The sequence below is a fragment of the Leptonotus elevatus genome, chromosome 10 (assembly GCF_054856555.1).
Source record: "Leptonotus elevatus isolate MCC_2025b chromosome 10, RoL_Lele_1.0, whole genome shotgun sequence".
NCBI lineage: Eukaryota > Metazoa > Chordata > Actinopteri > Syngnathiformes > Syngnathidae > Leptonotus > Leptonotus elevatus.
The window spans coordinates 11,469,647-11,495,268 of NC_141248.1; the positions used below are offsets into that span (position 1 = coordinate 11,469,647).

At 39.7% G+C, this 25,622-nt stretch overlaps 2 protein-coding genes across 3 annotated transcripts in view; both read right to left on the bottom strand.

Annotated features, from left to right (window-relative positions):
• The window catches only part of mdfi (MyoD family inhibitor), a 33,158-nt gene extending 23,300 nt beyond the window's left edge, over positions 1 to 9,858 (bottom strand). Inside the window, exons 1-2 of the mRNA XM_086087181.1 lie at positions 9,387 to 9,858; positions 6,835 to 7,030 (exon numbers count right to left, since the gene is read on the bottom strand). Of these exons, the coding sequence (XP_085943307.1) occupies positions 6,835 to 6,979 (145 nt within the window). The 5' untranslated portion in view covers positions 6,980 to 7,030; positions 9,387 to 9,858. The remainder of the gene's footprint in view (positions 1 to 6,834; positions 7,031 to 9,386) is intronic.
• Positions 9,859 to 17,919: 8,061 nt separating this feature from the next.
• Positions 17,920 to 25,622, bottom strand: part of foxp4 (forkhead box P4) — a 127,959-nt gene continuing 120,256 nt past the window's right edge. For both annotated transcript variants that reach the window (XM_086086935.1, XM_086086934.1), the window contains exons 17-18: positions 24,729 to 24,901; positions 17,920 to 23,243 (exon numbers count right to left, since the gene is read on the bottom strand). In XM_086086935.1, the coding sequence (XP_085943061.1) occupies positions 23,096 to 23,243; positions 24,729 to 24,901 (321 nt within the window). In that variant the 3' untranslated portion in view covers positions 17,920 to 23,095. The remainder of the gene's footprint in view (positions 23,244 to 24,728; positions 24,902 to 25,622) is intronic.

Genomic DNA, 25,622 nt, shown 5'->3' on the forward strand with positions numbered 1-25,622 from the left:
TTTTTTAAACGGCAAAATGCAGCTTTAAATCGAGATACTGTATAAGAATCCCAGATTGAATGAATCGTCTCCTTCAGTGTTTTTCAACAGCAAAGTGTTATTTGTGCCATTGTGGGGCATCTCGTCTGTAGCAAAGGCAGCTTGAGCTGACCAAATATTGCTACAAAAGAAAATCAATGTGGCCTTTGCCTTTCATTGGCAGAAAGTCGTCCATTTTTCGAGGTTGAGTAAGAAATATGTGAAATGGATGTTCAGAGGACAAAACAGAAAGTATCTCAATCGGACCATGCTAATTTAGGACTTTTTGGTAGCTGTGACTCAGTGGTAAACATTTGAAATAAGAGTTGTTGATTAGAAGATGAATTAAAATTCAAGTGGTTTTACATGAAAGGCCTGCTTATTGCCTTTCACATTATGTTGACACAGTCTGTCGTCAGTTCATGTGCTTGTGAGCAAGAGCGACACTTTCTCAAACGTTTGCGAGGTGGTGAAGAGGTGGGGGGAGAAAGCTCCCACATGTCTCTACTTCAAATATGCTGCTGTAAAAATGCCCCAAATTGCACCTTGGTTATTTCAATCTCGGTGGGAAACTAAATTAGACATTGGCCTCAATGAACCTCTGTGACTAAAATGAGACGAGCGGGCACATAGTTGCATCCTAACAGCATAGGCGAGACGCGCTGCAGTTCAGGCTGGAACAAACATGAGACGATCAAACAAAATATCACCAATATTTAAACTCCAGCTTGTTTTTGGAGAAACAAATACATGGGCATGTATTCATAAATATCTGAATGAATATAATCATTGAAACAGTAACTAAATATTGATGACTTCAATACAGACTTAGACCAACTGTGTGATTTAAGTCTGCAAACCAAAAGTTGTTTCCAAATTGGTACTTGTTTACAGTGGCCATTAGGGGTGTTAGAAAAAAAATCAATTCGGCAATATATCGCGATATTACAGCACGCAATTCTCGAATCGATTCAATATGCGACCGGATCAATTTTTGATGGAAATATTCAACAAAACGTCTTACTTAGGGTTAGGATTCACACATTAAGCATGGAAGAATGTTATATTAATGGAACATTAAGCCTTAATATGTTATTTCAGTGCTGTTCAAACATGAAACAGACTGCAACCTGTTAAGTGCAGTGGCTCAGTTATAAGCCTGAATTTTCAGATAAATAATACATTTTCATAGAAATCTTACAGTGTGCATGTACAAGTTTACTGATTTGTATTTTCTAAATTTGAGTTAAAAAAAATTGCAATTATCAATTTATAGATTCGTATCGGGATTAATCGAATTGAATCGTGACCTATGAATCGAATCGCCAGGTCCTAGGCAATTCACACCCCCTAGTGGCCATAGTTGAATTTTCAACGATTGTCACGATTACGTTGTCATGTTGTGATAGAACGTAAGCTAACAATATGGATCTACATGTTGGCTTTGTCAAAAAATACTTCACTCAATGAATCCCCCCCAAATTAAAAACTATTTTATTAGTTCTTGGCTGACATTGAAATAATTACCTGAGCAATACGTACACAAACTGAGTTAGGGCAGGGGTTGTTTTGATCGCTGTCTGCTGGTTGGGTAGTTTGTTTTTAAAGTTGACATAGTAAGTAATACAGGAGTTGTGTATGGACCAAATAATAGCCCAAACATTTTGGTATAAAGCTAAAAGAATCAATCAAAGATCAATTCATTAATTTGATTGCCGGCGTTATAGGCATCTTGCACTGATTCCAGTCATCTGGCAGATAAATTGAGGTTGAATTTTTTTTTAAACAAGATGTCATAACTAAATAAATCAAGTCTTATGGACGTTTAGTTTTTTCAGCAACAATCTAAAGACCTTTTTAAAACACTGCTGCAGGCAGATTTGTTGATACAACTCTTATATTAGACTTCATTTTGCAAGGTATTAACTCTTTGACCGCCAAAAACGTTTAATAACGTTTAGTAAAATCCAAATGGGTGCCGCCAAAGACGTTAAAAGACGTTCACTGTGTTTTTTTTGTTTGTTTTTTGGAAACGGGTGGAGGAAAGCCTTGGCAAGCTGTGCTGAAAGTATCAAGCAGATCGAGTTAGTATAATGACTATTTTTGGGCACTAGATGGCAGCGATGACTCTCTTTGGACAAGATCGGGTAGGAGTCAGTAGAAGACGTGAGGCGGAGCTAGAGTGTTGAGGGGAGAATGGCTGAGGAAGCGAAAATGGCGACCGGTTGCAAGAAGCTCACGCTTGAGCATTTTTTTCAAAGACGAAAAGCATCGACCAATGCTAAAGAGCACATTGATGATGATGATGGTGGCTCCGAGGTTGACGCCGAAGTTGGAAGCGTTGACACGGCGGCTTCGATCACGTCGTAAAGCCTCACCGGCTAGCGATGCTAACGGCGGAAAACGTGGTGCACAACCGAGCACTTCTGTACAGGCGGACGTTCAATCGGACGATTAAGAGTACCCCGAGTCTAATGCATATTCATCGGAGGAGTGGGTACAGTCTGATCACGGAGAAGACACTGGTTCTGGACTACGATGCCACCATGAATGGAGTGGATAAGATGGATCTGAACATCTCTTACCACCCGGTATAGGAACCGAAGGACATGAGGAAGCCAGACGTAACACCAGGTCACCGTATCATGATCCTGAGAGTAGACTTGATGACATGGCCAAACACACACTGCAGTATATACCTGCTACTCCCCGGAAAAAAAGGCAAGCAAGAAAGTGCACGCGAAGGGGCAATCGCAGTGAAACTAATCTGTGGTGCAAATCCTGCTGCGTCCCCTTGCACGCAGGGGAGTTTTACACAATATACCTCACAAAAAGAAAAACTGCAGTTGAAACATCCACACAATTGTAAATAGTACCACAGTTGCACACATTTGTAAATAGTTTGCCAAATTGTTTTGTCAAATTGTTACACTGTTTAATGTAAATAAACGTATTTTGCTATCAAAAAACACTTTTTCATTGTTGGTGGTAGTGTTTTACAGAAGTAAAGCACTGTTTAGGTGTTTGTGGCATCATTCATGGAAAAAGAAAGGTGTCAAATTCACTAGAGTGCATGAAATAATATCGTTTCACAAAAAGCTTGATTTCTCCGTATTTTGGTCCAAAACAAGAGCATTTGGGAGAAACTAACCTATTTTCTATTGTTGATTACTGAAGAACGGAATAAGGTAGAAACTAACTTTTTTTTATGATGAAAGATGAGAGTTCAATCTTTCATTTGGTAGTATCTGTGTTTCCATAGTCCAAACACAAAATGTTCTGTGGACCTTGAAAGATCAGTCAAAATGCTTAAATCAGCTGGCACCCACATGTTCTCTTTTCTGAAAATGCTTGGCAGTCAAAGAGCTAATATAAGAAAATCAACAGGGGCCGCTACTAACAAACATATTCCATCAACCTATTTTCTATGTGCGTCACTTTCAATAGACTCGGCAGATTAGAAGCTGGTGGCCAGTCAGGTACAACTGTGAAAATTGACTGCGTTCAGCTATGTGAACCACTGGTCTACAAACAAGAAGAGGAAGCAATAAAATTCAGTGTTGTGCTGACTCCTAAAAGAATGACGCAGTTTGACTTCCTTTGTATTGAAAATACGCCAGTCTTCGGCTATATATACAAATGAAGTAATTAGTAGGCTCAGATGCAGATGGCAACGAAGAGCAAGATTAAACAACACGAGAGAGAAGTGGGTCAAAAAATACTGAAGATGAGGCAAAAAAAAGATGCCAGTGGTAAAAAAAAAAAAAAAAGGACAAGAACGAGGGCTTAGCATATGGAGCTGAGGGTTTCCTACATAAACAGATAGCCTCATTGCATCTTCATGTCTGAGGGAGAGCAACATTCCCAACAGTGAGGAGCACACATCTGTCAAAACACAGCACCATTCCGTGGCCTTGGAGCCGCTGAGGGGAGCTTGACTTACTTTAAGCAGGAAAGGCTGAAAACACAATCAAGGATGACCAGATCGCTAAAAGAGATCTCTCTGCACTCTGCTGTGCATGCTTGGTCACTACTCAAGGGACGCATTCATCATTAAACTCTGCACACTTTGGTATAAGTTGTGTCATTTTAGTTATCAAGTGTGTGACACCAAAATGGATACCAGTATGAGTACTTTTGATAAATAAAAACTTTATTCAAAACACTGGCAAAACATTGTGAACAAATAATTTTCTGATGCAGATGATGATTCGCTGATGCCGCACTTTGCTAACTACTGCCAAGGCGGATTTTTTGGGTGCTTTAACTACATTACAGTACAGTATGGGCCCGGTACTGATACCGAGAATCGGTTCTTGCCTATCCCTAATTTGGGTCATTTTGTTTAATTTGCAAGGAGGCTTTTTCTAATGATGCAATCCAAGGTCTAAAAAGCCTTATCATATGTGTTAATGTTACTCTAAATTATCCCCAGATTTTAGAGCTGGAGCGATATAATATTTCGGTATTCAGATAAACTACTAAAAGTTATATCAAATAAACAAGTAATGTATGTGGCTAAAATAAACATATATTTTGTTTTTGCTTGGTTGAAAACACAGTAGCGATTTTGCTGGCTAAAACAGCTCATTTGAGTAAGCCTGGTTTGTAAAAAGTAAATAAAAATAAATTAGCAATAGGAACTTGTCAAGCGTGTCAAGATGTCAGCATCAAAATGTAATTTTTCGCCTATTAAACTGCCTTTGAAAAGTAGTCTGACAACTCGTCAGCCTATATCAGGCAGTGGCTAGCTGCTAGCCTTTAGCCGCTAACATTGGGAATTACGCTAATAATTACTCGAGGACTTATTTCATCCTTACCAATTTTACAAAATAAGCATCATGCTGTTTTGGTGTAGACTGCAAATTGTTGACTGGAACCAAAAATGACTTGGAAAAAATTACCATTTTAAACAATTGATGTGTAGAATAAAAATAAACATCTTTGGGTCCCTTGTCTTAAAATTATCGTTGAGCATGACATCGGCACAGTGGGCGAACAACTTCTTAGGAAGTCAAAGAGACGCACTGTCATGTGTCCTGGTAAGCGTTATGTGTGTGCTGTCAGATGTGTTTTTCACTGTACTTGCGCATGTTGTGTTGCCCCAAAGTCCTGCGTTCTCCAGATGGAGGGGGGGGGGGGGGGGCACTGAAAGCAGGGCCTTGTTGCCCTCTGTGGTAGCCTGACCAATCGTCCCCCCCCCCCCCCCCCCCCGCCCTGGCTCACCTACGTACCCTCAACGCACACAAGCAGCCAGGCAGACTGGCAGCCGAACTTCCAGTTACGCTTTGCGATGGATTCCTGAGTTTGCACAGGTAAAGTCAGCTTAATTCCGAGAACATGTTGAAGCACCGCCCCACTTTTTAATAACTTTAACAGGCTTTCTTGAGGTAAATCCCATAATATGAATATGGGATATACCAAAGAGTAGCTAGTACAACAGTAGCAAATATAATTCAGTAACCATGACAAATGTTAGAACAAAAAAAGCTTTCAATAAAGAGTTTTGTTGCAGGATGCCAAGGTAACACAATACGTATTGTTGGGTCAAAATGCGATCAACACATATTTTGGGGTTATTTATTTAACCCAAAAAGTTGGGTCAAATGAATAAATCACAAAATCCAATTAGGGTTATTTTCAACTGTTTTTGTTTGTTTCTCTTCGTTCAAGCACAAGGTGGCTAACCACGTCCCATCACCAGCTGATGGGGTGCCATGACCAATCACACAGAGGGTAAAGGTCACTCGCAAATTCCCAGGAGCCCCATTGATGACTTTGGCTTTTTCCAATAAACTGAATTCTTCTTGACCCCCTCAGGTCACCCATTCAAGTGCAGACAACTTGAAGCAACTATTTCCCACAAACCAAAGCTCATAGCCACAATTTGATTTCAGCACCAAACACTAAAATCAACTGTGACAACATAAATGAAAAATCCCAATAGCGAAGTCAAGATTGTACCATTGCAACCACAGATTTATTGGCTGAATACTGACACTGTTCTCGACAACATCAGACAAGCTCATTTCTGGAAAGACCATTTGAACTTCAACCCTGTCATATGTCATATTAATAAATGCTAATTTGCTTCTTTCACAAGAGAATAGACAATATCACTCGATCACCGACAAGCTCGGGTTGACAAACGGGGGGGGGGGGGGGGGGATGTAGAATGTGTAGTTATGTCAAGGCTAATGATGTTTACCCAACGATCCATTTTGTAAACTGAACCTAAAAATTCCTAGCAAGCAGTCTTAGCTCGGGCATGATTCCAGAACATTTTCAAATAACTTTTGAGCAAACAATGGACAGAAAGAGGTGTGGTTGACTCCCATAGCTATTTCAGACATTTCAAAAGATGTGATTGGTAGATAAAAGCAATAAATGAATAAAAACACTTTTGGTGAAAAGGGGAAACCATTTTCAATTTACTTTCACATTTAGCCCCATTTTCTTTTATATAGGTAACATTTTAAAGAACTCCACCAAGAGATTTTATCTAAAGATGTTCAAGACGAAAAGTAAAAGCAAAGTATTTTATTTTGCCAAACGCTGTTGTCGTGACGAGGGAGCATTCAAACTCCACACAAGAAGGCCAAAGCTGAGGTTTGAACTTGAAACCTCAGAACTGTGAAACAGATGTGCTAACCACTCGTCCATTGTGATGCCTGACGATGTTTACATTCGTGATCGTGTGCTCACAAGCAAACTGAAAAGTTATTTAAGAATCTTTTGCGATGTCTCATACAGCTTAGTCAACCCACCATTCCACTTCCTATTACCCCAATAAGACAAGTCAACCCTTTACCTTACCTCTACTTGTTGATGGGATGAAGGTGCTATTTTCAATCTGTATGTTAGCATTTATATGTAAAGTGGGCAGGTGGGCTGCTGGGCAGGGGTCCCCGTCATCTGGTGGCTCTGGGGATATGGCAGGAGCACTCCTCTCCTCATCCATGGGCGTTGGCCTGGCTCTTTTCCAAGGAGGTGGAGGGGCCCAGGAGCTAGCCTGTGGGAAAGGGAGAGTCAGACCTAGCATTGTGGGGAGAATGATCACTGGATGAATAACAGGAACAATTTCTTATTGTATTAAGTGGTTCATGGTGGGAGGTAGAGCCTTTTTCACCGGCGTGATTAAGTTATTCCTCAAGTAGAAAAGACACAGCAGACAGATTATGTTTTCTTTCAAAACTGGAAAGATCTCATCACGTTTAGTTTTGACTAACGGTAAGTCTTTTGCTTGTATGAAACGCTTCAATGCTGCCGTTGTATTGCAAATTGCTTTTACGTAAAAATATGAACCTTTTATCAGGGGAAACCATCAGAAACATTTATTACTCTGAGACAATATTGAAAAAACATATACATTTGAAGGATTTTTCAATACTGAAAAATCATACATTACAGCTGTTTCACTATTAAAACAATATTTAGTTTAATGCTTCGCAAAATTTTGCACCAAATATGCTCTCCAAGTACCAACATGATGACCAACATTAAAATGCAGTATAACGCAGTAGTCTTCTTCAAAAACGAGGCAGGTTTTTTTCACGTTATAAGTCATTAAAAGTTACATTTAAATGAAATAAAAGCTTGAAAAATACTTCTGAAAGATTAAATGCATATGTATTGTAATACAAAGTTAAATGCAACTGAAATAAACTTACACCGGATAAGCGGTTAGGAAAATGGAGCGTTATTTTGCGTACTACCAGAGGGTGCCCATGTACCGCTAGTGGTACTCATACCACACTTTGAGAATCACTGATTTAAATGTTTAATATGTCAGGAAGACAAAAAAGAAAGTCAAAAGTCAATCAATATAAAATCAAGTCAAGTTCAAGTTGTTTCGGTAATTTGTAACACATCTGAGATGACCAACAAATTTTCATGAGCTCATTCAACTGAAGGATAAAAAGTAGGGATAGACCAATTATCAGCTGGGCCGAATATCGGAGCCCGACATTTGGCCATTTGACAAATATTGCCTTTTTTTTCTCCTTTCTTTCTTAAAAAAAAAAAACAAGGATTAAGGCCGATATATAGTAGCTAGTATCTCACTGAGTGAAGAATCCTTGCGAACGTAGCGAATTTGGGGTTTTCATCAGGGATCATAAAAGGTTGCAAAATTGTTTGCAGACAGTTTTAACTTGTCGCAAAGAAATTTGGGATATCTTAAGCCTGTTTTTCACTGTCTGCAAACATCTTTGCTAAAACCCCAAATTTGACCCAAATTTTTGAAATTAAAACAAAATTAAGTGAAATTTACTTTTAACATTTTAGTTATGTTGAAATTTTGGAAAACTACTAAAAACTTTAAAGAAGCTATTTACTTGTTTAGTTTTTCATTCAGCTGAGGACATAGTGATGACCCTGGAAGCTTCCTGCACGTTTACAATTTCAAACAAAGTTGTCTAAAAACTTTAAACATGTTAAAAATATATATAACAAAAGTGCTGAATGGCATTTCAACATTTTTTTTTTTACGCTAATATTGTCTATTTTATTGAAAATGAATATTGGCTCCAATGCACTTGAATACCAATAACCTGTATCACGACCAGCCCTGAAAAAGTCATATTGATCTATCAATAGTAACAAGGGAATGTTTATTAAAATGAGAAAATAGCACAAAATGTATTGAATGCTTTGCAGAAAGGATTTGATTGGCTGGTAACCAGTTCAGGGTGTACCCCGCCTACTGCCCGAAGCCAGCTGGGATAGGCTCCAGCGCCCCCCGCGACCCTTGTGAGGACAAGCGGTTAAGAAAATGGATGGATGGATGTTATTGAATGTTAAGTTTGATCAAGTGACTGCAATCACAGTTTCTTTAGCTGGAGATGAAACATGAACAATTTAGAAAAATGCCCCCCCCCCTCCCAAAAAAAAAGAGTGATCTGAAAAGTGGAGTTCAAGTTCAATCACGTGCCACTATGTGTTTGGCGAGCGCGTGCCACTCAGCTGGCCAGCTGTTTGCGCGCTCCCGCTGTTTCATTCGCTAATCCACTACCTTGACCAATTTTTGCCTCAAAACATCCGAACAAACCAACTTCAACTTGTTCATATTCGCAGTACGCACTCACAATTTCATCATAAAGTTCATTTGGGAAGGTGAAACCGTTTCTAGAAGTTTCGACCAAAAAAAAGCCGTCAAACTCAGTCACACAGAAGACTTTCGAACTCGGGCGATATTTGGCGTGTTATCACGATAGTTGCGAGGTAAACAATGTGTTGGTTTTCCTTTAATTACACGCGTCTGCTTCACTTAACGAGTCCATGCGTGCTGAGTTGAGTGGGAAGAACTTTGATGAGCTCGCAATAGATAGTCGGTTTGTACCACAACAACAAAGACGACAACAACTCACCTTGCGTGTGGATGGATCGAGTAATATCCGAGCTTTTGGCTAATTCATTCTCTGACCTCTCCAGGTGGACTTCTCTCACCCTCCGAGTCCTCCTTCCTCCCCCCTCTTCGCCCCCTCCACTTCTATCGACACACTTCCACGGATCTTATCCACTGCACGCCGGGTACGTGCACAGCACACCCCCCCCAAAAAAAGTTTGACTTTTCAGTGCATTTTTCTCCACTCGATATCCCCCTTTCCTCCTCTTCCTCTCCGCCTCCCTTAAAACTTTCTCCGGCTCACCCCTCGTCCTCCAGATGTTGGGACGCTTTTGGCAGCTCGCTGAAGGAGAGAGGGAGAGAGAGAGGGGAAAAAAGAAAGTTGTGAGTGCCGCTTTCTCGCTCTCACGCGAATAAAAATCGGCGCTAATACGTGACTTGTGATATCCGTGTCTGTCCCCGTTGTGCTGCCTTCACGGTCCCAGCGTGCTGCAGCAGCTTTTGGGCAGGACACTTCAGTAGAGTCAGCAGTGATTGTGCTTCCTCCAGGCTACAAACGGCTTGGGCTGAGCTATAGTGCTGTCATATAATTACCTCTTAACCCGAAGCAGACAGCTAGCACTACCGGCTAGCTTTCATGCCAGTGAATTACGAGGCCGGTAACCACATGTTTTCACATTAATAATAGTCTTTGTCACAGATGGCAACAATGCAGGTAGCAAATACGAACGACATATTGAAGAAGCACTAGCTAGTCAACAGAAAGTGTCATGATGACTCACTGCTGTGACATTTCTTTCTTTTCTTCAAATCCAAGAAGTTATACACAGGCAACATTTTACTACAAAGAAAATAGTGCTCAATTTCTAAGTTGAGAGTACGTAAATACTCCATAGTTTTGTCCCTCGGTTAAATTTTTTATAGGCCTATCACTTGTCATCAGGGTCCTGGGTGAGGAGGTGGGGACCACTCTAGATTGGTCTCCAGCACGGAGTTGCAGGGCACATTTAGACAAAATATTATTATTATTAACTCATTTGCTGCCATAAGTTCATAAAAAAAAAAAAGATTCTTAAAAATTAGGGGCAACAGGCGATTAAAATTTTTAATTGTAATTAATCGTATGACTCCGCTAGTTATTTATTATTTATTTTTTTAAAGAGAAGATTAAAAAAGAAAAGAAAAAATTATTTAAAAATTTGTGGCGACAGGCGATACAATTTTTTTACTGTAATTAATCGCATGACTTCACTAGTTAACTCACGATTAATCACAAATGTTTATATCTGTTCTAAATGTACAATAAAAACAATTCTAGGTTTTTATACTCTTGTTAAAAAAAGTTGGGGGGAAAATTTAAACTAATAGAAATAGTTCAAATGAATTTTTGACGTTTATAGCCGTCAATGGCAGTGAATGAGTTAACAATAATAATAATAATAAACACGTTTGCAACAACTGTATTGACTTTTTAGTATTCACTTAAGATAGCATGAAAGTGGGAGAAAGTACCCCTAGAAAACCATGCATGGCGAGCTGAGAACATACTCCAAAAACGAAGGCAAGCGACAATATTTGAACCCTGAACCTCAGCGCTCTTCTCCTACCAAGATCACCAATCCTAAACAGCTCGTGGATTGGTCATGCTTCGCTAACCAATCAACTCTGAGCTGGTTAAAAAAAAAGTGAACGCTTGGCAGCAGGTGCTAAACTAACTTGCTTCACAACGCGTAGCTCGAAGCAGCGAAGCAAGTTAGCTAATTCCCTATCTTCTCCTTTAAGACCCAAAAAAACCCAACAACTGTCAATCCACAAAACATCTAGTTAAACGCTAGCATGGAACTTTGATAAATCTGCCAGGATCAAACCATGCATGGTAAGTAACAAATGTCCACATTGGTGGCGACAAATAAAACTTCTCCAAGTAGCGCTATCACCAAAGGCTAAATATCTAAGCATGCCACATACCGAGCAAGAAGAGAGAACATAAGAAGAGGGAGAAGCTAATGCTAATCGCTAAACTAACGTAAAATGCTGAATCACCAAAGACCCGAATAAGATAAAGTGCTTCGTGGTCCCCTTTGGGAATCTTCCTCTCTCCTTCCAGTAAAAGGCCATAAACAATGTCAGGTTTCAGGACATTACTAAGCATTTGCCTCCACTTAATCATGCTTTGTGGACATTACTAATAGTCAGCGTTGACATGCTAGACGGCACCAAAAAATTCAAATGTTCAGAAGAATAGCAGTCAAATTGATTGAAGTTTGTTGAGAGATTACAAACACATGACATGACAGTCTTGAGAACGACAACATATTCATGAGTTTCTTTTGCTGGTGGTTTTGAATAGTGCGATCCGTTGCACATATTTGCAGTGTTTAGCACAGGCCTGCACAGGACATTAAACAAACAAGCGAGCCGTGATACAGGCCAAACCCATCGCAGGGTAGTCAGCTCATGTCAACACTTGAAGGTTACAAGTACAACTGATGAGAGTGCGCCGTTTGATTGATGTGCGAAGGCGGCTTTTCACAGCGTTTCCATTTTTGTGAACAACCTGTTGGCCTCCTTTTCAATTTGGCCTCTCAGTCACTCCTCTGAGTCGGTAAAGCTTTGACGGAGAGCTTTTTGCAGGATTTCTGACAAAACCTGTCGGAGGGCGGGACTTTTGCCTCAAGGAGCCACGCTGTATTAGTTGTTCAAGTTGAATTGGACTTTGTGATGTAAACATTCAGGTTTATTTCAAATGAAGACTATGAAGTACAATGAGAAAGACAAACGCAATACCTATGTGCTTATAACCAAACCAACACGTGGAAGTCCCAATAACCCACATTCCCAGCATTTAAGCCTCACCACAGCATCTCATTTACTCTCCTGGTGGCCCTTTATAGGGCAAGGAACCACATTTGGTAACTTAGACCATGGGCCATGGCACGTTAGTGCTCAGTGAAAGATTATGAGGTGAGATGTTTGTGACGGAGTCATTTCTCATTACATACAACACTTGTAAATGCATGTATAACTTTGTGATAATTCAGCCTACTGTATTGTTAGATGTTGGTATAATTGAAAGACATTACACAGGGTGGTGTTGTGTTCTCGTGTGAACATCTTGTGGTGCAGGGGGATCATCTTTTGGTCTGATTGTGAGGTGAACGGGGCCAAGCCATCCAGTGGCAGAGCGCACCAAGCAGGCAAATATGACAACGCCGTTCCACATTCCTCACCTCGAACATTTCTTTTAAATCAGCCTCCAATTATGAATCAGGAGCGGCTGCTATCACAACAAGCATTATTTTAGTATTTGCACAAGCTACAGCACATATGTCGTACATGAATTATATGCCATTATTAGGAACAAGCTAGACAATAAACGTGGAAATGTTTGTTTTAAATTAGCTAGCATGAAGTAGCTAGCGTTAAAAAAGCTAGCAAATCTTGTTTATGCTGCACATACCTAATATATTTTCTGTTATGTATAAAATACAATGTTATTACTTCAACCTGGTACTGGCAAACTGATTTAAGTGCTTTAAAAGTTACGCTAGCATTTCGTTGACTCGGATAAGTTAAGTGGCTCCTGGCTAACACATTACACTTCTATCAAATCAGCCTCCAATTACAAATCAGCAGCGGCTGCTATCAAAACAAGAATTATTTTTTAGTATTTACAAAAGCAGTAGGAAAATGCCCATTTTAAATTAGCATGAAGTAGCTAGCTTGTACAAAAAAACTAGCAAATATTTTTTAAATCTGCAGATAACTAATGTTTTTCTGCATTCTATAAAATATGTTAACTCGACCTGGTGCTAACGGCTTGAGTTGAGTGCTTTAAGAGTTAAGCTAGCATTTCATTGACTTGGATAAGCTAAGTGGCTCCTGGCTAACACATTACTTAATCAGATCACTTAGAAAGACAATGTAGCATATTAAAAAAAAAAGTGGTTTAAAAAATGTTATGATTGCAGAAGTTTCGACCCCACCTGATTTATTTAATCGCAAAGAAGTGCGTTATGAGCCTTGAAGTTTCGCTCAACGTATCTGACAGACCCTCCAATACAACCGGTCTTGTCGTTTGCCTACAGCGACAGTTTGCTCTTAAATTAGCATTTCTCAGTGAGTAAAACCAACTCTTGCTGAGTGCTTGCTCTCAAGTACAAATGCATATTTGAGAGAAGGCAATGTGCTCCCCGCTGCGCACAAGGGCACGTTGTCCTCACAAAGGAAAGCCGTGCCCTGTTCGGAGTATATTTAAGCAATTCTACCTTTCTCATAGGACGCGGACATGCTCGTTGTTTGGCTTGGGCCTCTGAGGCTTCTGCTGAGGCTTTCCACTGTGCTAAGTGCCAGCAGAGAGAGAGAGAGAGAGAGAGAGAGAGAGAGAGAGAGAGAGAGAGAGAGAGAGAGAGAGAGAGAGAGAGAGAGAGAGAGAGTTCACCTCGCCAGGAGGAGGAAAGAGCTGCTCCACTGCCCTACTACTTCACAAGCACATGGAGTGAGTGACACGAGAGAAGAGAGAGAGGTTTGTTTGTGTGCGAGCAAGTCAAACTAGAGTCACATGCACGCACGCACAATGGTTATAAACTTTAGACGTGGATTGCTTGAGTCGTTCAGAGCGGTCGGATGGGAGAGAGGAGCAGGAGGAAGAGGAGGAGGAGGTTCAAAATGTGGTTCCAATCACTCACAAAGATGCTTTTGTTCTGCAGCTGTGGTCTCTCTCTCTCTCTCTCTCTCTCTCTCTCTCTCTCAAAAATTGCCCAATGTGTATTGAATCAGTCCGCTCCATTTCTTGACCTCTCCTATGTATGATTTGCCTTCTTTTTTTTTTTTTGCTACAAATTCTTGTATTGAAAATCTTATGAACCAATAAAGTGTTTTTACCTGATACAGGTAAAATTTAGAGTACGGTATGCGCCTACAGTAAGGTCTGCTGGACATAACGTAATTAAGCTCGAGAAGAAGACGTTTATCACGTTTTGTCGTTTTTAATATTTGTTGTTCCCGCACAGCAGAGAGAATATACTATGTTTGTATGTATTGCTACTCCATGGGTGTATTTGGAAGGTTTACAATTACCATAACAACTATGCTAATTTTCGTTAGCACATCTATTATGTTTTTTGTTTGACGGTATTATTTTGCTTGGTCGAATATGCAATGTTTCATTCTCAATTGTTTTGTGCCAATTTAAATATAATATTCAACGGGTAGTGTTAAAAGGCGGATTAGGTCACTTAAGTCATTTTGTAATACGAAAGTTGTTCCCTTTTCGAAGACAGTGAGGGAGCGAGAACAGGAATATTACTTGGAAAGCCATGTTTTAATACGTTTACGTGTCTATTGAAAAAATGAATGAATTAATAGTTTTTTATTTCAAACCTGTATCAAAAGAAAAAGTGAAAAAAAAATTATTCACAGCAAAACCAACTTTATAAATCAAAATGCATACCTTGCATGAGAAACAGTCTTTGCATTATACTATTTTATTGCTTTTAGCACAACATTGTAAAATAGATTGTGAGGTGGAGAAGTTATTGATAACGTCTGAGCTTTGTGAATGTCATTCATGAAAGGCATTGTATGAACACAAAGGATTTTAAATGATTGCGTATTCTCAAATGATGGCCTCTAGCGGGAAAGCTTGGACCTTGCCATTCAATTCAACAAAGAAGAAAACAAAAAACACAGTTATTAATAATCTTTTCTTTGCTGTAACCCTCTGCGGGTTTTTTTTTTTAAATAAACTTTTTGTTGTCCTTCCATTCTGCCTAAAGACACAACATGCGATTGGGAGAGTCACACCCCCCCACGCCGCTCTCTCGTCATTCACCAGACGCATTTAAGATTTTAGAGCGTCCCTTTAGGAACGCTGCGAGACTCCAAAATGTATTAAACTGGAAATGATTTCTCATAAAAATAAATCTCATAGTTATGTTAGTAACAACCAAATAAATAACATAGAGCAAACTTGTCATGACAGTTCTTTTTTTTTTTTTTTTTTTACATTCAGAAGTTAAAAAAATAAAGGTTTCTTAAATCATTAAAAGACCCAACTGTGAAATTCATTTCTTATTCCATTTGTGTACAGCACGGCAGCTAAACGCTGCTTCACCATGTTTGCTTTGAGCTGTAAATGGTGTTTAACATACGTTTGCGTTGATCAGAGCGTGTCGCAGTTCAACTCGGCATGTTGTGTTGCTTTTAGTGAGTCAACATGCTGTTTGGAGGACAGCCCACTGTGGCAGGCCACAGACATGGAAGGAGGGAAAAGCAAGGGCGAGAGGAGTGGATGACAGGAAGAGAAAAGATGTCAGCATGGCTCTATGTACAGTACACTAAATGTATTTAGTGACTCATAGGGTCTGCCTGGACCTCAGTGCTCTGCATGATGTTGGGCCCTTCACACCAAGCCACACACACACACACACACACACACACACACACACACACACACACACACACACACACACACACACACACACACACACACACACGCGCGCATGCAAGCTGATATGCGTATAAAATGCATCACATTTTCACAAGCGGTACCGACCGGTCAAATCTAAACTCAGCCATACCTTCACACCTAATATTTACTCAGTCCAGATGAGCAGTCAGGAAGAAAGCCAGAGCATCAGCGCCAAACACCAAAGTGACCCGCCAAGAACAACCTCTTTATGTTGCTTTGCACCCTGGCTCACCTTGCGCAAGCATATATCCTCATAGTCCCCCGTATGCATGCCGCTGTATGTTTGCACGCACGTCTCCAGCACACTTTTCCCAAAAGTAAAAGTCACCTGGATTTCAGTGTGAGTGAATTTCCTCCCAGATGACTGAAAGAAGTTCCCTAAAAGCAAAAGATGAAACTAAGTTTCAACTTTCCCTACGAAAAATAACGGATTAAAAATATTTAAAAAAACATGCAGCCATTTTTTCCCCCTCTCCCTGTGGCAACATATGCAGAGTGCAGTGCTGAGGTTCAAAGACAAGCTGGAGGGCATGTGCCAAACCTGCAGCAAGAGAAAGCACAAGGAAAGAAAGGAAGTATATAGCAAGGTGACAAGAACTACAGTAGTTTGAAGCATAAACACTCCATCAATCCATCTCGCCTGCTTGTCACTGTTAACTCCATCACAAAGTGCGCAGATAGCGCACCCTCAATGTTCTGAACTCTCTGGCGCACCCTGTTGGCCGGATGCTGTCAGTGGATGTTTGTCCCAGTCTGCATGTTTGTGACATGCCGCTTGTGTTGTCCGGTTTGTTTACTCCTCCTGGTGGCTGCTCTTTGTATCACAACACAACATCAGCAAACATGACTCCGCGTTACTTAATCGTCTTATTTCTTGGCATGTTCGTGTTTTTAATCTTACAATGCCTCATACTGGATACATTTGATGAGGTAATAAATCAATGTATGATATACATTAAGGAAGCAAATGTTTTGTGCAAAAGCATACAAACCAAAGGCTGCTGTTACTTTAAATAGTATAAAATTAAACGATTTAAATACTTATCTTAAATAATATAACTGTACCTGATACTTTTAGTGGAGCTGTTTCTCTTTTGTATGTCTCTCTGTGTGCTCCCTGCCAACCTGAACAATATAAGTGGCATAAAAAAATAGATGGAAGGATATTTAGTTTTGCTGGGACATTTTTAATGATCATATTAGTATTGTTAACTAAGTCGATACCTTGCTCACAGTGTCAATCAAAGTGAGCATTATTGTCTTGACATTTTGATTCAGTTCTTGTTTTGGGTACCATTAGCTTCTGGACAGTTAGCGCCGACTCATTTGGTTTAAAAAAAGTGTGACAAGATTTTCAAAATTAAAAACAGGGACACTATAATTGAGCTGAAAATCAAATATACAGGAACAGGAACAATTATAACTATAAAAAAATGTAATTGCTAGTCAATCTGGTTGTGTTATTAATTTAGCTAATGCTACATCTATCTTGGTTGAACAGCTGTAAACAACCAATGGACTCGCCATTATCCAACCATCTTTTTGCCGTTACCGGCAGTTATTGTAAGCTGGCAGAGCTCCCGTCGGTCCCGCATTGTAACATAATAACATTGGCCATATGCCACCACAAAAGTTTGTGTTGGGTGCGACCTGCGACCACATCATTAGGCTAGTAGGACATTCCAGCCTGACAAACACCAACTAGCGATTTAACAGTTGAATTCTTTAAAAAAGAAAAAAAGATTTATCGTATGATTTGCTATACTGTATGATTGACATGCACATGACCCAAACAATTGGCTTGCTGTCAATTTAAAAAGCAAACAAACAAAAAAGCAGGAATCCGCTGTGGACTCATGACATTAAAGCTCAAAAACGGAACTGTCCCTTTAAACCGGGATGTCTGGTCACCCTACAGTATAAAGCAAATACAACCATTCACCTTGTAAAACAGTATGATTCCTCCTCTGATTTAATATAATAAATACATTTCAGTTAATAATAAATGTAATACTGCTACTATCTACTACTATGAATCCACTAAGCTAATATCAACCCCTAAAGTAACAAAGACTCAACAAGGGACAGTGTAATAAGTATTTTATTGCATTTTATAATGCCATTGTCAATAATTAGTACAGATTACATGCAACTAGACCTACTGTACAGTTTTTTATTGTCTGCATGGACAGACACAAGAAGATTCAGGTTACAAATACACAGATATATGCGTGTGTGTGTGTGTGTGTGTTTTATACAGCATGACAGAAAGGGCAGTGACTGGCATCAACATGGCTACCCGGCATGGAGGCTCCACTCTGTGTCTTAAAGCCACCTGCACCCAGCCCCCGCCTCAAAATCTGGTGACACTTGCAAAGAACAAGAAATAGCAACAAAAGAAGCAAAGCGATAAAGTGAAATTAAGTAACAACGCACTGAAGAGTCACTGCTGAAAATGTACACACATTCCTAAGGTTTAACCAGAGGAGAGCTGAAGTGGTCATTCGGACTTGTTTAATAAACCGTCAATGCTCCACTTTGACAGTCCCTTCCCCCGCTTGAAATGACGCCGGCGAAAGCGTCCAATCACACGTGACGATTGGGGCTGGAGGCCCGCGGTCACGCACACGCACAAGAGATAACAGCTATCAGTGAAGGTGATCTGTGACGTCAATCGAGACTTTTGGAAGTAGCTCATTTTCGGTTTGGTTAAGGTATCAGTTTGGTTACAGTTCAGGAGTTTTTGGACTTTGGTAGTCAGATGGAGAGCTGCATCTCGGAGTCCACATTTTGGCACCGTGACCACGCCAACAACAACGACGACAAAAAAGAAAAAAAGGATGAGCGTCAACAATGCAAGCGTTTGATCTGCTTTTTCGGGATTAAGAGAGGAACTGTGTGACTCGGCACACCCCCATCCCGCCCGCGGATGATTGACAGCTCTGCAGGTCAGAGGTCAGCTAAGGAATGACAAGGGTCAGGGGTCAGAGGGACACAATGTTGGCACCTGAAAGGACCAACAGACAGTCCACATTTGTGTAAAGCAGGAGAGAGGCTAAATATTCTTACACTCGTTTTCTTTTCAAAGGTTTTGGTCCTGTCATTGAGAGAAAAAAAAAGTCCTTCTGAGGTATTAATACATAATGAAATAAATTTGTAGTTTATCCATTTGTGTATTTTTTCCTTAAAAACGCATAAATGCAGTACAGAGACAAAAAAGTATCAAAATAGACCTAGCTAAGATAAATATACAAACAGATCTTACCTAAAACCACTGATCTAACTTTTATCTTTTTTCTTTCTTTTTGTTTTGTTTTTTTTTGCCATAATACACTTTAAAAAAAAAAAAATAAAATCAGCGTCCCAGACGTTTTTATGAAGAACTGAAAACATGGAAACAAAAGAAAACTATCAAAACCGAGATACCTGCAGTACTTAATATGATAAATACATATAGTTCAGCATTAGCAATACAGTATAGCAACCAGAGCTGCAAGCTTTACAATCGCTAAACAGGTGCAGAAAACACACAGAGAGGAAAAAAAAAAAAGCAGAAATGAAAGGAAAGAATGCCCTGGAGAGATAAGTCAATCATTAATATACAACAATACATCATGTTATGCCAAGAAATGTTACGCGGCGGCGACCTGTCAACAATCTTTATAAAAGCGCCTTGTTTACAGGTGTACCTTAAAGCACAAGATCATCTACATGTTGGACTGAATGCAGCAGTTCCTCTTGTTTGGACTGAAGGAGCCGTGATGAGTGTGTGTGAGTGTCCTCTCGGGGAGTGGTTACTGCTTTTTTTTTGGGGGGGGGGGGTCTTTGGATATTTGGTCAGAGTCTGTGTTTGCACGAACCCATGTAGCCCTGCTTCAATGCTTCTGTGCCACCCATGTGTATGTGCATGTGTGTGTGTGTGTGTTATTCAGCCTATCATCATCGCACCTGATAACAGTTTCCCTGCAACGGCACATCGCCCCAATCACGGGTTCCCCGTCATGCTTCAGGTCGCAGCTAAGGCGAGGTAGTCTTTACAGTCCGTTTTGTTTGTTTTTGGGCTGAAGCACACGTACGCGTCAGGGAGTCCACATATTGTTAATAAAATCAGGAATAATGTGTAAGGGGGGGGGGGGTATTGAAAGAGAGTTCCAAAAGGAGGTAGTGTTCTTTTTGGTTTGTCTTTTTGCTTTCGAAGAAATAAGTTGCAGTTTGAACGCAAAGCTTCTTCAATTAAATAAGAAAATGGTGTCAAGTGCAAACGTTAAGAATGAAAATGCCAACGTGATGTCCCTTGGTTGCTGTCCTCTCACATTGGAGAGATATCATTTGTACTATTATTATTTGTTCCCTCTTTACGGAAAGATTCCTCGCTACACATATTTGGAATGACTTAGTCCTGGGATTGTGTTTGGAACACACGTTAGCCCCGAGCATGGCAGAGTCACGCTTCCACTTCTAAGTGCTTTTTCTTTTGTCTAAGTCAGAGGAACTGTGCACGTTAATACTTAATTGTACCAAGGAGTATTACGGCCACACTGAAAATAGAGAGAGAAAAAAAATGCTATGAGAATAATCGACAATGTTATGAGATAAAAGTTTCATTTGAGAATGTTTCTTACAGTATAACATTTATGGTGTCAATGTTTGTGTTTGTTTCTGAAGAAAGAACTACACACACAGAAAATTCAACTTTGGGAATTAACAATTATTAAATAATGAGTGAGTTTGACATTCAGTTCTTAAAATGACAACTTTATGCATGTTTCGGTATCGGGCTCATACCCCGTCTTAGTTCGAGGTGTCATACTCGGGATGGTGGCCGATATCTTGTGGCCGTTTTACGATCCGGAATTAGAAATAACAAGAATAGAAAAGTGCTATTCATGTCATAAAATCGTAATGAAAAAGGCTATATTGGGATATATAGGTCTTTCTTTTAGGGATAGGGGAGTACCAGTATCTCCCGCCCTCTTGTAGCCGTTTTACAATCAGGAACTAGAAATTAGAAATTAAAAGAATAGAAAATGGCCATTAATTTAATGAAATTTTAATGAAATCTTTCCTTGAAATGATCTATCATTGTTTGTTGGAGGAATTTTTTATGTATCAAAAGTACAAGTGGTATGGGTGAATAGTAAGATGACGAATTGTTCTGATATCGGTCTGAAAAAAAAGTGGTATCAAATACCCCTAGTTTTTTGGGGAGAAATTTTATTTATCAAAAGTAGCCTACTAGTGGTATTGGTACTTGGTATCAGTATTGGTAATATTCAAAAGTTGACTACCGGTACTGAAAAGAAGTGGCCTGATTTTTACTAAGCAAAAATGTGATTTTGTTTTCTCATATTTTTCCTTTTTCCTTTTTATTAGTGTAGCTTTAATACTCCTTTGTCTATTTGGCCTCATACCGAATAGGAGCCGTTTGTAACCGAAAAAAAAAAGCTTTCACTTCAAATTTGTAGTTTGCTTCTCACACTTTGGTTTGGGAATGGTCAGCACTGTAAGTCCTGTTTAACTTTTAAACAATACATAAAAAAAAAAACACAATAAAAAGAGCTCAAACTCCTGGTTTGTTGTCTTTTGGCCAGTTCTTTAAGAATAAAAAGGTGATGGAAATAATAATAATAATAATAATAATAAGGGGGGGGGGGGGTGAGGGGGGTGAAACAAACTACAGGGTTTTTGGTTTTCTAAATATTTCTTTGGTTACCTGTAACAAAAATAAGACGGGAATAAGAAGCAGGTAATAGATTTGAAAAATGACAAATGTTAAATTTGGCACGGTACTGTGGAGAAAGCAATGCTTTGTTGCTCATGGAACAAAATACAATTCAAAGAAAAACAGAAACATCTCCGGTAATATTCCGTTAACACATCCTGACACATTGAATCAAAGATCGCGTCGCCACGGCAACAAATCACGAGCACAGAGCTTTGAATGGTTTTGGTAGTATCCCACGCAAAGAAGTCCCCCCTTGTTTCTTTTGGAAATTGTGGGATGAGGTATTCTCTGACTGCATTAATATATAGTTTTATATCTCTTTTTTTTTTTTTTTTAAAGCATTACTGATATCTCTCAACTAAATAAACAACCAAAATAATTGAATGGCACACATAGAAAAAAATGCTGTTAAATAATTAGTTGGGATAATGGTAACTTTTAAGTGCTATTTCCAAATTTCTAGCCTGCTACACTTGGGAGTGAAAGGGAGAGGGGGACAATACTGCGCGTTGTCTTTTTTCATACTCTTTCGGAATGGCGTGGAAAACAAAATCGATACAAAAATAAAACCAGCATCGTCAGAAAAGATACATTGAAACTGAAACACCACAATGGGAATAATGCTCCTCCAAAATAAGAAAAGAATAATAACATAAACAAAAAAAAAGGAAATGATAAAGATAAAGCTACCACGTGTTTTTTTTCCATGTCGTTGACAGGTTCCTTTTTTTTTTTGTTCTTTTTTGTTTTTAAAGTCACAATATTTCTATAGACACTTCCCGGCTATTTTCTTCTATGAGTGTTCCAAACTCATCTCTCCATCCTGAACAAAGGAGAAGAGACAGCACTGGATGTTCCTTTTCTTGCAGTCTTTTTGGGTGACTGGGATAATGTATTTTTCTTCTTCTTGTTTCCCTCCCTCCCCCTCAATATCTCACAAGCAAAGAGAGGCCACACCCCCTTCCGGATGTGTCGGGGCGCAGTCCGAGGTATTCTTTGAAAGCATCTTCCTCTCTTTCCATTTTGAAAGCCGAACGTTTGCTTTGGATCTGATGAAAGATTGACTCCAAAGTGTGTCGGGAGATGGAGAGGTATACTGCACGACCCCCTGGCGAATGCTCCCAATCTATATACACATGGTCACACGTGTGTGTGTGTGCGTGTGTGTGTGTGTGTGTGTGGGCCTACACGGCTAGCCGGGCAGCCTGAGTGAGGAGGACAAGAGGTTACATCCAAACCTCTTCGGCAGAGGCTGAAGGAGGCTTCGATTAGTGAAGGAGTGCGCCAGTGTGTGTGTGTGTTTGTGTAAAGAGACGTAACGTTAAAGCAGTGCTCCACAGACTTAAAGTAACGGAGGTCTTCAAACCCTGTTTGGAGTTTTTCAATGTCGTCCTTGGTTGCCTGCTCATAACGACAAATCAAAAATAAAAACATTCTCGTTTGTTTTCTTTTCTCTCCTTTTGCTTGAGTGTCGCTATCGTTTCTGCTGACTAAGCCCCGCCCCTTCCGACCCCGTCCGTCCGCGGGGTCCGTCTTACTCCAGGTCGTCGGCGGGGAGGTCGTCCTCCAGGTCGCGGTCGTCGCTCGGCAACGGCAGGTTGTGCGCGATCCCGGCCAGGAGGGAGACGGGCCGGCAGTCCTCCTCGATCTCGGTGGGTTCCTCCTTCACGTGCACCGCGTGGCTGCAGGAGGCGTGCGCAGGTAGACGTCAGTGACATCGACGCGCTCCGTCATTGGTCACGCTCAATTTATTCAACACACTGAACTCAATCAATAAGGCAAGCAATTATATCTTGTTTATATTTGAGTTGTTTTGAAAACTTGCTACTGTATAGAACAGCTTTCTGTTCAATTAATTTGAGGATTTTTTTTTTTAGATCCACCCCTGCACGGAACTAATATTATTATAATAATTACTCGTATCGTCGCATATCTAGATAAGCTCTAGTTTAGAAACCAATTGTCCAAAATGTCAAATATCATTTTTGGTTATATGCCATGGGCCGCTAAAAACAGTAGTTTGGATATGTCTGGCTTAAAATAACTTGAAATTTAATTTAACCCCTTCAGAACTGCATTTTTTATGTTGGACAATTTTTTTAATTTTATTTTTTAACAGATTTTGACTCTTTTCCCACATAAGAACAACATGGGAATAAAATTTAAAAAAAATTGGAGGGGGGGGGGGTTATCTCATGTTTTTCTGGCTGTAACGTGTTGTAAACTTACCAAGCTTATATGTAACATTTTTAACATGAACATCATGCAAATCAACTTGTGATTGTAATTGGTTAGCTAGAATCCCATTAGAAGTGTTGACATCATCCAAATGATACGTTATTGGTTTAGACACGCAACTATGCCATGTCCACTGCAATCATCTATGGGTCCGAAGGGTTTAAGACCAACTTCAGAATGTTCTTAATGTCTCATATTGTCCACAGTTCTTACAGTCCATGCATGACATTTTGTTGGTTCCATTATTGTCATTTGGTTAATTAAGGAGGTTCATTCTTTTTGAGAGTTTGCATCTATTTACAATCATAAAATCATACTTATCATATTTGAATGCTGGCCTGTGAAGCCCTGTGAGAATATTTTTTTGATAAAAAAAATCCACTTGACTTAAAAAGACTGATTTAATACATTTCAATGCCAATTAAGGCCTTGTTTTTAGAATCATGGCTTTTTAAGACATTTTAAGGATCAATGGGAATCCAGTTTAGTGTTCCAATGTGGATTTTTTTTTTTGAAGTAGTTACAACACATTTGAGTCTGGCATTCTGGTAAGACCTCATTGTTTTGACTTGACTTTTCTTCTTTAACTGAATAATGTTTGCCACTCTTTATTTTAACCATGTTAGTCTTTGTTAGTTTGTCAGTCTTTGTTAATCTTCCCTGATAGAAACACTAATTTGCTCGTCTACTTCCAATTGTTTCCTAAAGTAGCATCGCGAGCACCTGCATTTCAAAGTTCAATCAGAAAAAGACCATTTTGTTCAGTAGTAATTGGCTGCTTGGAATCGCTTACAATCGTCATTCATTTCTCAGGTAAAATCATCTCCAAATGTCTGACATACAAATAGTGAAAAAGTAGAAGCCAGTGTGTGTGTGTGTGTGTGTGTGTGTGTGTGTGTGTGTGTGTGTGTTTGTGTGCGCGTGCGTACCTGTACTGGTGAGGGCTGAGCGTGGGACTGCAGCTGCCGTTGCTGTTGACCTGCTCCACCGTGGAGCTGACATCATCGTGGCCCACGTGCAGCATGTTGAGACTGGCTGCAGATGGGGGGGTCATCAGGGAAGAGCTGTTGAGCAGGGACAGGCTGCTCTCTGCCAGGGCCGCCTGCGCACACACAAACACGCATAAGCTTACATGGCATCCATAGAATTCAGATTTCTTTCGACACTGGATGGCAGATGGAGAATAGAAAAAAAAAAATGTTCTCCAGCTCACTTCCTTGTTTTCCACATCTTTCAGTAAGATGTGGATTGGTGACAAATGTTACCACATTTTACCAACTCAAATCAGGGAATGCCCAACACTAAGCAATTAAAAATATATATTTTTTTTAAGGATTGGCTGAAATCTACCCAAATATGCAGGCACCTTTTTTCCCTCCTATTTTCGGTATTTTGGAAAATCATTCATTCGGCGAATTGAATAAGCAGAATGATTAAAATTTCAAATGGGAACTATCTGACTCTGTTATTTTGGATGTGCCAATGAAAATGAACGGTAAATAAATAACAAGAAATTCTGTCTCATTTGGAATGAATGGGGAATTCTAAGGTGAAAAAGCTCAGTTATGGGAAAACTGTGAATTTTTGGAATAAACAAAATAGAAGCCACCAGTGCGTGAATTTTTGGAATATGCTGAAATTGGAATTATGTAAATTGAATGAATTATGAAGAAGGAGAAGTGCGTCAAATAATTGTAAGAAATAGAAAAAAATAGGCCTTCAGCTATTTCCCAATAATGGTAATAATCCTAAATTGAGCTATTCTCAATTTGCAAAAACTATTTACAACTGAAATAATGACAACATTCATAACACCCCAATAC